At 38.6% G+C, this 13,607-nt stretch overlaps 1 protein-coding gene across 3 annotated transcripts; it reads left to right on the forward strand.

The window, feature by feature from the left end:
* Window positions 1-892: 892 nt before the first annotated feature.
* rnf44 (ring finger protein 44) lies at window positions 893-13,539 on the forward strand. 3 transcript variants are annotated; one of them, XM_056382614.1, is made up of 11 exons: window positions 893-1,205; window positions 4,918-5,110; window positions 5,585-5,807; window positions 6,044-6,211; window positions 6,669-6,842; window positions 6,971-7,132; window positions 8,306-8,421; window positions 8,702-8,789; window positions 9,151-9,272; window positions 9,355-9,454; window positions 9,577-13,539. In XM_056382614.1, exons 2-11 carry the CDS (start codon window positions 5,004-5,006, stop codon window positions 9,637-9,639), a joined length of 1,323 nt encoding a protein of 440 aa, XP_056238589.1. In that variant the 5' UTR covers window positions 893-1,205; window positions 4,918-5,003; the 3' UTR covers window positions 9,640-13,539. The 3 variants fall into 3 exon arrangements, with proteins under 3 accessions (XP_056238589.1, XP_056238592.1, XP_056238591.1); XM_056382617.1 differs by having other exon boundaries at window positions 6,044-6,163; XM_056382616.1 differs by lacking the exon at window positions 893-1,205 and adding an exon at window positions 2,708-3,312.
* Window positions 13,540-13,607: the final 68 nt, after the last annotated feature.

Consider the following 13,607-nt stretch of genomic DNA (forward strand, 5'->3'; position numbering starts at 1 on the left):
AAATAACAGATCACAAAAAATTTAAATAAATTAGAGTCATTAAGATCTAACATAGGTTAAACTAACCTCTTGTGAAAACTTTTATCACTAAATTATTTCCCCGCACAATCAAAAGAACATAAAATCATAAAATACACTGTAAAATAATTTGTTTTGAGCAATAAAGGAAGTCCTAAAAGTTGAACAAAAAAGCATCGGTAGCATCCCTGGTAGTACACATAAAAAGAGTCATAAATAATGTTTATTAATTTATAGAAGACTTGGTAGTTTCCAATAGATCTTTCCAAAAAAGAACTTTTCATATTATGGTATCACGACATAATCAACAATATATTACACAAACATTACTAAGGAGCAGTGGGGGAAAGTAACTAATTACTCCCGCCTGTACAGAGGTACATACACACCTACATATTCTGCTACTTTATACTTGTACTACACTACAACAGGCTACTTAGTAGTTGCTTTGAAGATTATACTTACAAAACATACTATAAATAATAAAACTAACTTTACCTCGACCTACAACATCATAGACTGATACTGTTTCTTCTTTTTTTTTTTCAAAATGTATGATTATAATAAGACAATAATATATCATGTGCAATTTTACCTTCGATACTTTAAGCAAATGTTGCTGGTAACAGGTTCTGTACTTTTCTTTAAGTAAAAATCTGAATGCATGGCTTTACTTGTAACAGAGTATTTTACACTGTGGTATATTACTATTAGCCTACTTTTAGTTCAAGCTTCTTGAGTGCTTCTTCTCAGGATATAAATGAACGCTTTTCAAAGGCGACTATGAACTTTCGAGTCAGACTGACACACTTTTTTCTGTCCATTACGGTAAAAATGGCAGCACAGCGTATGCTCTCCGCTCTGGAAATACGCAGAAATGGGGGTGTAACAGGGAACTGCAGAAACCCAAAACAACAGTGGGGCTGGATAACCATTTTCAAAACAAAAAAGCGGCGATTACGGAAGTAATATCGGGGGTTGTAAAGCCACAAACTCGCGCAATATTCAGACAGCATGTGGTGATAACACGAAAGTCTAATGTCTAGCACCTTTTTTGCAGCAGTGGTGAAATCCACGGAATGTTCCACACGGGAACAGCTGACCATAGGATGCCGCACTTAGCCTAACGAGATGTGAACATTACAAGGAAAATATCAATGATCAGATGCTTGCATATTAACAATCAGGTAACTACACTGCTCCTCTTGTTATTGCTTCGTCTCGGTTGAATTTTGGAGATAAACGGTGCGTGTTTACGGGAGATGGTTAGACGGGTTATTAGGGCTGTCATCCTGCTCAACCTCCAGCCCCTCCTTGTTTTGCTGCTACCGAGTGCGATGTTGTAATGTTTACATTTAGTCTGTGTTGCATACCCCAGCTCCTCTCCTTAGTCAGCTTTTCATTTGGTGCTTACTTTTGGATCCATTCAGAAGACTAGATGTGCTCCAGTGCTTTGCAGTGAAGCAGCCAAAACAGACGAAGACATTATTTATTAACTCTTACTGGACAAACTGGGCCTGATAGGTAGCCTACAAGGCCTAATAAAGCTTGGTAAATCTCAAGTGCAGGATCACATCTAATCTTTTGTAGCTGCATTCGCTGTCCTACAAAGCCATAAATGACGAATTTCGTATAATAGCTGATGGGGGGGTGTTTCTCACTTGATCATGCAAGTGCAATATTACATAACCGACTGGGTAGTCTACAGTAGGACACTGTGGCCTCCAGTGGGAGTCAAAACACACTGTAGGCCACTTTAGAGTTACAGAACTACAGTAAAGCAGTATATTCTACAAATAAACAGTTGGGGTATATGGGCTGAATCAAATGCATTAAAGTGCAATTTTACTTTTGGTTTCAATTGATCACTAATGATTTTGTTCTTGAAGTGTTGCCACAAGAGAGATGCTTTAGATGGCAAATTCCCACACTTTTCTGGTAGATGATGCTCAGAAGGCTAAATATTAGACCAGGTTCTTTATTTACAAACAGTTTGACCAAAGGAAACCTATTCAGATAAGATTTTATTTTTACTTTTAATAACAGTCAGTGGGGGAATAACTGTGCACATCAGTTATTAAGTAAAAAATACTAATACCTCACTATAAAGATACAACATCGAAAGTCAAAGTCCTATCTTCAAACTTTTATTCAGATAAAGGTATGGAAATGTTATCAACAAAATGCACCTGAAGTTTCAAAAGTTAAAGTACTCATTATACAGAACGTATTCTCTCAGTGTTATTTAATAATGCTGGATAATTATCACTATTAATATTACTGTTATTATTACTAATGTATATGTTTTGAGGTGGAGCTGTAATTTAATAAACTATTTGTTAATTCCATCTATAACAATGCATGGTATTTTATAAAATGATTTAGTATAGTAAAAAAAATAAACTTGAAAGGTAACTAGCTGCTTAGTTAATGTAGTGGAATGAAAAGTACAGGATTCCCCTCAGACATAATGAAATAGAAGTAGGCTTAATGCAATGACTCACGTGAAGTACCTCAGAATTGCACTTTTAAAACAGTACTTGAGTAAATGTACGTAGTTACTTCCCCCCTCTGATGACTTTTATTTCTAAAAGCACTGTATGGCTGTCTATGCTGTAGGTGACAAGATACAGTAAGGACAGAATAAAAAACATCAGGTCAGAGTACTTATTGTTTCATTGGGCTTACCAATAGGGTATAGACATTTAATTAGATAATGTTTTAACTAGTTTTTGACCATGTAATCTCTTAGAGGCTCATTGTTTATAAACTACAAATAAAAAGAGGAACTGCTTGTTTAGATACATTGTAGCCAAGACCGTCTGGATGTCTGCTGTCTGTGTTTGCTGTGCGCCGATTGGTCGCTGAGGAAAGGAGGCGTGGTTTTGTCATAACAATGCATTTCAAGGAACATACACGCGCCAAGGAATGTTTTCTGTTGCTGTGTCGCTAACCTTGTCGTTTCACTCGTTTAACGGTATCTCCCTGCTCAAGTAAACGTTGCCGTTAACGGAAGGACGTTTTGTGGTTTCTGAAGAAAACGGATTCCCTATGCAGCAGTTGGAAGTGTTGTGTTAGCTGGTTAGCGTTAGCAAGCTAATAGCAGCTCCGTCGGGGACATTGTCAAAAATCTGTCGGAGGAAACAGCAGTCGATTGATAGTCAGTTAACGTCAGTTTCTACAGGGTGATGGTGGTCGGTTACATGCAAGGATAACTTCATGGGACACGACGTATCGGAGACTGAAACACCTGCCATCTCCCCTTCTCACCGAGCAAGCAAACTAGCTAAGAAAGTAAGCTGTGGGCTGTGTTGTTGGCCAACTTACATAGCTAAACGTGTCCATACAATGCTGGTCTCTGTGTGTGGTGTAACGTCTTGGCTACATGGCGAGAATACACAGTGATAGCTAAAAAAATGTCTTAGCCATATTTAGCATGTTGGCTAAGTAGCCTGCTACACATCTGCAGCTGAGCCCTGTTATGTTTGGACAAAGCGTTAGCCTAGCCTGGCTAAAGTTAGCAGCTCCCCTTCAACAGGGGACGTCGAATTTCCTCTGGTAGAGAGGAACTAGCGGCTGCAACAACGATAATGTTTCTCATTTCTGCAGCCAAGTATGCAGGGCGTTGCATAATACTCGCAAGAAAGGGTGTATTGGCACAGTAACCTCCCAAACTGCATGCGTGTGGTCTGCTTGCCTACTACATCTTTTGTTGTTGCTTTGTCTTTTGAGCACATGGCTTTCCATGTTTTTGTTCAGGCAGGCTACAGCGACCCCTATTTATTCTGTCCCCGATTACGCCGTATTAATTACACTGCCACTTGAACACTTCTGAATACACTATATTTTAGCCTTTTGGTTAAGCTCAACACCCTAAAATTAAAGATGTAACTACTGAATGTTTATAGCTGAACAAAGATACGTGTGTGATGCGTTTTTCTTCATTAGACATGACATGAATTTAGCTATAAATGGCCTAGATCTTCATCCTGATTACACACCTGTAGCTGACAGCATGCCGTTATTTTTCTCAGAATTGGTCATAACATTGTTTAGGTGTATGAACCTTGTTTTTTCCATTAATAAAGCAATAATTCAGAAGACAAATATTTTAGTGAAACAATAGTCATCATGGGAGGCAATGTAGAATTATATATTATCCAGAGAAATTACCACAGGACTTGGGAGTATTTTTGAACATGTAGCTTTCACTGTCAAAAGGCATCTAGAAATGGGAGTGAACTGGTCTTGCAGACCAACTGTATGTTAATGCATGTAAAGAGTGCAATTAACTGTCACCATGCAATAGTACAGTGTTTGTTATGTAGGCAATTTTCAATAGAATATATGAAGCCTGAATAAGGTCAGTGAAACTGAAATGTAGCTGTGAAATGTATGATTCAATGAATATAATTTTCCCTGAACAAAAGCAAGTGCCCACATGCTTTATTTTTGCTTTAGTGAAATTTGAGGTCACATACATTTTCTCTTTAGAGCACAACTGATTTAATGTTGGATCGGATTCAAATTGAAGTCCCGATACCTCAATGGTCCTCAAATGAACAATAATTTAATTTTACTATTTTTTTCAACCCCTATTTCATCAGCATGTAATTATATGATTATATTGTATATTCCCACTGGGGTGTGTGGTATAACATCTGAAAATCAGGATTTTTGTTACAGGGCCCCAAAATCTGATTGGCACTGTAAACATTGTGCTTGTTATCTCCCAAATTACTATTGGAAAACCATGATTTTTATTTATTTTTTACTTACTATTATGAAATGACTAGATTGTGTGCTCAGTGGATAGCTAAAGGAAATGGTAAGCTCTTAAGCATAAGAAGCAAAATTGTTAATTTGTCAATTTGTTGTGTTTTTTTTTTTTTTTTACAGGGTTAAGACAATCAGAGGCAATATACAAGTGCCTCCACTGTACCGTTTCCTTTCCCAGAGTGTGACTCGTCTGCACGACGTCACCAATGCGACCATGGGAAATAGCAGTAAATAGGCTGCCACCAACAGCCCCCTTAAACCCGAGGAGGTTCCTTGGAGAGCCCTGCAACGCGCCAGTGCATCTCAGGAGAAGGTAAAATCTCTGCCCTGTCTTTCCTTTAGTCATTGTTTCTTTTAAAGATAGTTTTATTTAATTTGTTGTATCCAACAATTGAGATTTAGATACTTTCAAAACATACCTTTGTGTGGGGCTCTGTACCTTACCCAGAACTCCAAAATATGACGTGTTTATCCACAAAATACATAAAATTTCGAAGCAAAAATATTACTACATTGTGTATCAATAGTATGCTATTAATCAGTGGCACATTGATACAATTTCATTCATTTTTAGATGGAAAAACATATCAATGTTGTGACTGATTAATTTGCAGTGTTAAATGATGTTAAATGACATTTAAATGATTAATGTAGAAAAGCAGAGGTGCACAGAGATTAAGGCAACGAGGAAACAAAATGCTGTCCATTTACCTCAGAAGTTTAGAGGATTTATAGGGATGATGTGTTGAAGTGTGGCAATCAATTTATTTTCTATATGATCTTACAGCCCACCAGTCAGACGCCAGTGGGGGAGACGAGACAGACCTGTACTGCACACTTCCCTGGTCCAGGATGAGAACTTCCATCATCTGCTTTTCTCCCAGCATCACCAACAGGTTCCTTTAGATGAGTCCAGACAATACAGCCACACCAGCACACCACCACGCATGCTTCACCCTGCTGCTCACCTGCCCCAGCAGAGCCCCATCATGGTGGATCTACATGACCAGGTAAAAGAACCAGAACAGAAGTTAGAAAAGAAGAAGAAAAGAAGTTATAATATTTATTGAGTATGATTTGCTGTCTTGCCCAACCAGATGTAGTAGTAATATGCAGATTTAATATGAAACATACAGGGTGTGGTGTAGTTGTATATAATGAGTTCTTTCTGGCAGACAGGTTTGTGTTTTAGGCAGATTGTGGAGTCACCATATCTCCCCTCCCTCCCCACTTCTTTTCTTAAAAGATGCACCAGGGATCAGTTCCAATATCATACACTGTTACGACGGTGACGACCCACGGATTTCCCATCCACACCGGGCAGCCCCTTCCAGGGTGCAACACTCAGCAGCTCCCAGCATGCTCGGTAATGTTCAGCGGACAGCTCTCTCTGCTCTGCTGCCTTCCTCCTCCTGTGAGTTTAAAAAGGAAGAGCCCAAATGTCAGTGGCATCCATGTAGCACATCATACCAGCCATGCAATCTGTCACTGTTCATGACTAACAAATAAGCTGCTGCTGTTACTATGTAGGCTTTGTAATGTAGTCTTGATGTTGGCACAACTATGCCACAAAAACATGATTCTGTTGTACATTTAGTTTGTTATTTGCGAAAAACAAAACAGACTTCAGAAAAATAACTAGTGTGGTGTTGTGGCAATACTGTCAGTGCTCTGGTTTTGTGTAATGCATCGCCTCTGTTCACTACACGCTTACAACATGCTTTCATTGTAACTGCCTTACTGTGAATATGAGGAGCTCATTTACTTTGGTTAGGTGGAGGCTGCTTCAAAGTGTTGATATAAACATAAATCCATAAAGAAAATGGACTCACGTAAATGTATGTCCCTTGTGTTTTCTTCTCTCTCTTCAGCTCATACAGGCATGTACCATGCAGCATATGCCAGTGTCTTATCAAGCCTTTCCACCCCTGATCTCCAGCGAACATTTTGTATTGCACCCAACCCCATCTGTACCCCCCCACCAGCCGCCGCACCTTACTCCTTTGAGCCAATTTGTCCCTTTACAGCCTCAGCACCCACGCATGGTGAGTAGTTAACATTGTACACATTTATCAGTGAAAAGACAGTACAGTGCATGTAGAATGGAACCACTAGTTTGTTCATTTGCATACATATTTTGAGTCTAATAGCAGCATTTCCTCTATCCTCTCAGCCTCTACAGAGGGTAGAGAATGAAGTTGACCTAAGAGGGGACCAGCACCCATTAGGGACCTTCTCCTACCCTCCCTCTCATCACCCACCAGCGCTGCCTCCTTCTCTGCCCCTGCAGTATCTTCCTCAAGAGCCTCTGCATCAGGAGCTTCCCTTCGGAGTGGTAAGACCACCTCTCAGGCATCTTTGGCCCATTATTTCTCACAGAAATTGACAGTGCACTTAAAACTCTATTTAGCATGGCCTGCCCCAAACCTGTTCATATCAAAACATTCACAGATGGAGGCTGTCCAGTACACATGGTATCTGCAGGCCTCGACAAGTCTTAAAAAGAATTGAATTCAGAGTATTTTACTTTAATATATTAAAAACTTTTAAAGTAGTGATACAAAAATCTTATACAGTTTGTCTTACCAGCCATAGGCAGTAATGTTAGTTGTTAGATGTATCTGACTGTGGGCTGTTGGGAGAAGTTACACACTTAACACACACATAACACACTAAACTAAAAGTGGGATTGCTTTAACAGTGCACAGGAGCCTGCTAAATCCTTTTTTTGTTCAATCAGCACCATTAAATCAATAGCAAACAATGTCAAAACTGCTAGCCACAATAGCTAGGATGATCATCATCCCATAATGGGCAACTGTTTATTTCTAATAAAAACTTCAGTGAATTTAAATGAATGTATAATTTTTAATTGGTTATTCCATCCATCCCGTTTTTATCTTGCTTATCCACGTTACATGCGCTATTGTATTTCTTTCAGTAGAAATTCTAACTTGTCAAACACAGATGTAACTAATAACATTAGTTGCTGCATTGCATTGCAGTAGTTGCTTGAATAGATTATTCCTCTTGTGCAGGGGAATGTGTAAATACACTAAAATAAGTGTTAGGATGAATTAATAAAGCTAAAATGTGGCAAGACCTGCTAATTAAAAAGGTTACAATCTTACTTTGCTTAAAAGTAGCATTAAGTAGTCACATTACTCATTACATTACCTGCTGTTGCTCAGCACAGCTCTGTCAAACATGCAGCAACTCCAGATCTACCACATGTTTCGTCTACTTTTAACAGTCATAGTTTATAATTGGACCTTTAATATACTTACTGAAATTTGAAATTGTAATCCCATACACAACTTGCTACCAAAACAAATGTCACAAAGTGTAACATTACTGTATTGCTGCGCTTGTTGTTAAGGTTTTTTTTTTTTTTTACTAACTTTGCAGTCAGACTATGGAAACTGAAGATACTACATAGATAGAGGGCGTTCACTTTAATCACAGACTTGTAATTTTCATAATTTCATTGATCTGTGTTTCTCCACAGCCATATCCCCACATGTTGCCCCGGCGAGTGAGCGGACAGAGATACCGCTTGCAGCAACCTCTCCCCCCTCCTCCACCTCCCCCATCTTATTACCCAGGCTTCCTCCCTTACTTCCTGTGAGTACCTGTGGTTATTTACTTGAATGTAAAATGCCAAATAATACTAAGTTACTGGCCGTAGTGATCACCAGGTCTACTATTTGTGTCAGAATACTGAAGCTGAGTTGGTGTGCTGCCATTAGGTTTTTCATCTCAGCTATTCAGAAATTAATGACAAAGTGACAGAAACAGTGATTAACTGTAGTTACCATTTTTTGCTGGTATTTGAAGAACTGGTGCTGCTTATGATCACAGTGAAAGTTTGCTCAGCAGGTTATGTCTCTCTTCCTCTGCTCAGGTCAATGCTTCCTGTGCCTCCAACAGCAGTGGGCCCAGCCATCAGTCTAGACCTGGATGTGGATGATGTGGAGATGGAGAACTATGAGGTTAGTGTGGTGGTGAGAGGAAAACTTACTATACACCAAAGGGTTGGAGTGCTTTTCACTGAGAATGACTAAGTGTCCATTAGTTTAGCCATAACATAAACTAGGTTTTAAGTTTTTAAAACAGTTAAGGGCACCTGATGTACTATTTGCTAATTGAATATGACCTCTGATTTTGCAGAATTCATGTAAAAGTGTAACGATTCACATAAAGTTCTCATTTTTATATCTAGTCAGAAATGGTAAACGCTAGAAATAACACCAGACATCTTATCTGAAGGAAGGTTACCTCTTTCCTTTTTTCATAATTTTATATCTCAAAGGTTAAAGGTGTGATATTATCTCACTCTCTCTCTATCTGTAGGCATTACTGAATCTGGCAGAGAGGCTGGGTGAAGCGAAACCGCGAGGACTCACAAAAGCAGATATAGAGCAACTTCCGTCCTACAGATTCAACTCAGAGAATCATCTATCTGAGCAAACGCTGTAAGCCTTTCCCTCAACCACTTATATTCAGTCCATATAAATGCATCTTCATCCAGCTCATTTTTCCCCTTCTTTCTCTCAGGTGTGTTGTGTGCTTTAGTGACTTTGAGTGTAGGCAGCTACTTCGGGTATTACCTTGTAACCACGAATTCCATGCCAAGTGTGTGGATAAATGGTTAAAGGTAAGTTGATGTTAGTTTTAAGACTTAGACTTTTAAAATTTTTTCTCATGGTTTTGTGTGAGTACTGTAATATATAGTGGTTGATGTTCTTATACATCATGTTGCTTGCACTTTACTTCCAGACCAATCGCACTTGTCCTATCTGCCGAGCCGATGCCTCGGACGTACACCGGGAGGTGGAGTGAGAACTGTCTCTGAGTGCTGAACTGGAAAGCTGTACACACCAGAGTCTGTCCCAAAGCTGGGGACACCTGCCACCTAACCTGCGTCCTCCAGTAAATATAGCTTACCAACCCACTACTTCTGCCCCCTTCCTAAATAATAAGCAATCCAGGATTGTTTCTGGAGCCTGTTGTACCTCTGCTGTGCTTCATGGTCTGAGTCTCATGAAACCCACTGCCTATTGCAGCCTATAGCCAGAGTTCTGGGATCGCCAGCCAGTTCTTTCTCTGCCCCCTCGTTGCAGATTCCAAAGATTTTCCCTACAATGCATTATTTGCTGCTTTTGTTTACAGGGTTTCATTTTTCTTTAATGGATTTGGTTGTGGTGTTCATGAATAATGCGCGTCCTGCATTGGAAGAGGTGAGTTGGGAGCCTGGAGGATCATAGGCTGGACACCTTGTGCAATTAGCAGAAAAATAATAGGAATACTTCAACATGGGTATCTGTGTTTGGAGGCGACGCCTGACCATCATAGATGCATGTTTGTGTAGGTGTTGGGCAAAGTGACTTGTTAATAATGTATGTTCTGCAATAATGTATTGATAATTTCAACAGTTTTACCCCTTATTTGTTTTAGATTTTGCCGATGCTATTGTGAAAGTGTGACTTGCTGTGGTTAAATGCAGATTCTGTTAAGCCTGAGGTTATGGGACATGCAACTGTGGGGTATCTTCTACCCCAGATAATCCACTCTGGAACACAGATCTGTACAAAAGCAGTCATGGATTAATGGACTGCATCTTTTCGAGGTCATCTGGCATAACTGCACAAGTGCTACATCCACCCTCCACGTCATTGTTCCTCTGGCAAGTGTGTACGCGTGTGTGCATATTGTGTGTGTATGTTTGTCCTGTTCACAGACCCAATGCATTGTGTAACCACTGGATACAGGGCAGCATGCTAGGATTTGCATGAACTGTTGATTCAGACTAGCAATATTTTAATCAAGCATTGCCACCAAAATTATCAAATTTTAAGAAAAAGAAGAGACAAAGAAGCATACTAAAAGAACTGCTTGCTTATTCAGAAAGCGCCATGAGGGAAGACTAGCATGTGGTTCCACCCAGACTGCGTTTAAGGATGGGAGTCCTCGTCTGAAAGCTATGCTGATGCCATAGACCTCTGGAGGCCTGTGCAGAAAGCAATATGTGCAGTGAGTGGCGAGTTTTAAATGAACATTTTCTTGCCCTTTTAGTAAGACTGGGCTTTTTATTTCTTTGTTTGTGAGCCAAATCCAATATACAGATATAGCCTACTGTTCAAGATTTCAGATCTGCCTTCTTATGACCTTGACAAGCACAAACCTATTACTAATCCTGAAAATACTTTGTCATTTCCACTTGTTTTAAAAGTATGCCGTTTTTAAAAAAAAAGAAAAAAAAAAGGTTTATTTATTGGTTTTATCTTCTAGAGAAAATACATTGAAGGAAACAGTTGGAGCACTAACAATGTTTGTGTATGGTATGTGTTATATTCTGGTAACTTGGTCAGGTCATTGTCTTAGGCCATGGTAATGGTGTTGTAAAAGAGCAACTGTATGTATAGCTTCAGTGTGAATGCTTTTAGATAAACGTTTGAAGACAGAAGAATGTTGAAAAACCCTTGTAGAAGTCACTGGTGACACTCCATGTTATGCCAGCTGTCTGTATCCCACAGTGATCAAGACGGCCTTCAAATGACACAGAGCTGGAGTGTTCAGTAGTGTAGAAACACTGTTAGACTTCTAGTTCCCTGCTTGTGTTCACACTTAAAAAAACAGGATATATTTGGGGTGGGAGGGAGAAGAGCAACAAATGAACTTTTGCTTTGGATTCACTCTTGTCTCTTAACTGCCCCAGTAAGCACTAACAGGCAGTTGTAACCTTTGCTTTTATGTGTAAAGGGATCTTGCCTTTTTCTTTACTTTTGTTTCTTAAGTGAATGTGAGTCTTTGACGTGTGTGCCACCTTCAAGAGAAAAAAAAGAAGCCATTTAATGAGTTAAACCCACAGCTCTGAGAATTAACCTATGTGTACATATCTATTCGCTGGCATATATTGTAAGTTAAAAAAAATCACTCAGGGCCTCTCGGTATATAAAAAATAAAGGAGAACAGTCCATTTCAAATGGAAAGGATGCCATGAAAAGGGTATATCTGAATTTAGTTTGGTCGTTTTCCTCAGACCATAAATAATTTAATGTAATCAATTATAATATTCTGTTTTGTCTGAAATAGTAGATATTACATCATTTAAAGACAGGCATGCAAGAAAAAAAGATCAGTAAATATGTTATTAATATTCACTGAAAAGAGGCAATGTACACTGCAACTCATTACAAGTGTATTATTCAAACCTGTTTGGTTTTTGTTCTTGTACTCAAACCATATGTTGAGACATGGCGGTTGTGATCCCATTTCTAAATGTGCGGCAGTGCACACTATCCTACCTAATTCACTCCCAAATCTACTTCAGAGGTGTTTTGCATGACTTTTTAAAAAAAAAAAAAAGTTAAAACAAGTGTGTTATAGTGGAGGATATCTCAAAATCTGGTGGGGACCTATTTAATGGTGCACAATATGCATGCTTGTCAACCAGATCCCAACTGATTTTTAGCTCTAGTTGGCTTTGGGTTCTGGGGGTTTGGATCTTAACGCTCAGCTGATAACTGCCATGCATTGTACTGCACACATTTGTAATAGAACTGAATGACTACAAGATTTTATTGCGCTAACTTCATTTTATAGAAAAAAAAAAAACTGGTCTTGAATCCAGAAATTCTTACATACATTGTGTTACTGTTATTGCCCTGACGACTGAAAATAACATGCTCTGAAACTACTGTAGTTTATCAAAAGCCATAGTGAAAAGGTGCTAGATGTTCTGCTTTTAGGTATGAAAACTCACTTGCGTGAATGCAATAGTTTGTCATGGATCCCATGTATTCTTAAAGCATGTTATACTAATACCCCTAAAACAATGTCAGTGAAAATCAATATAGTTTAAGGGATTATAAAAAAAGAATAAAGTGTTGTCATACTTATTTCAGTGTAGTACTGTACCTGCCTATCAGGCTCTTCCTCTCAGTGTATCAATATCTTAAAATGTATTGTTCACATATAGATACCTTAATTCATGTTGATGTTAGCACTATTATTTTTTGAGTAAATATTTAATTGACAATATCCAGCTACCCTGTTAAATAAAAAGAGAAACTCCCATTAAGGCCTAGGTAATGAGGTAATTTTTAATGACAACTGAGAATAGAGTCTTGTAGTCTTTCTGTTAAGAGTTATTGAATAATCTCACAGCTTGTGTGGTGCAAAAATGTGTTCCAATAAGCAGCTAAAATTTATTTAGGATTTGTGATTGATTGCTCCGTAGATGCCATTTATTGTTTACCAATGATTTTTGCTGTGGTGGGATAGTGGTTTACTGTTCTTACTCTCCCTGGCCTCTAGGGGTCCTTGCCTGAACACCAGACTACCCACCCGCCAACAGAGCCAGGGGCATGTGTTCTGTGTTAGGCAGATATTTTGCTTTGGTACTTGCACATTTACAGTTACCTCATTTTTTCCATGTTTGTATTGGGGGGTGGGTGGGGGAGAAAACGACTAATATATATTATATATAGGAAATGGTTCTTATTAATGTTATAATTTTTCATTCCATTGGAATCATATTGTTTGTAGCATTTAACATAACTAGTTAGTGTATTATATATACATCTGTATACTGTTTGAAATTTTTAAGATTTGTACTTTTTTTAAATGAAAGTTGCTAGTTATGCTTTACCAAGTAGTGCAATCATATTTTTTTTTTTTTTATTGTTGTGGCTGATCTGAGAGGGTTGTTCACTAATAAATGTATGATGTATACCAATATCACACTTGTTGCATTTGACTTCAAGCTGTTGAAAGGTTAAACACTGCAGTACTTTAAATAATTTTGA

This window comes from Seriola aureovittata, chromosome 8 (genome assembly GCF_021018895.1).
Source record: "Seriola aureovittata isolate HTS-2021-v1 ecotype China chromosome 8, ASM2101889v1, whole genome shotgun sequence".
In the NCBI taxonomy this organism is placed as follows: Eukaryota; Metazoa; Chordata; class Actinopteri; order Carangiformes; family Carangidae; genus Seriola; species Seriola aureovittata.

Bases quoted from the DNA above. Each gene is read 5' to 3' on its own strand.
- rnf44 (XM_056382614.1), top strand. From the start codon at position 5,004: ATGCGACCATGGGAAATAGCAGTAAATAGGCTGCCACCAACAGCCCCC. The intron at 6,843-6,970 runs GTGAGTAGTTAA...CTATCCTCTCAG, and splicing joins AGCCTCAGCACCCACGCATG to CCTCTACAGAGGGTAGAGAA. The intron at 9,273-9,354 runs GTAAGCCTTTCC...TCTTTCTCTCAG, and splicing joins CATCTATCTGAGCAAACGCT to GTGTGTTGTGTGCTTTAGTG.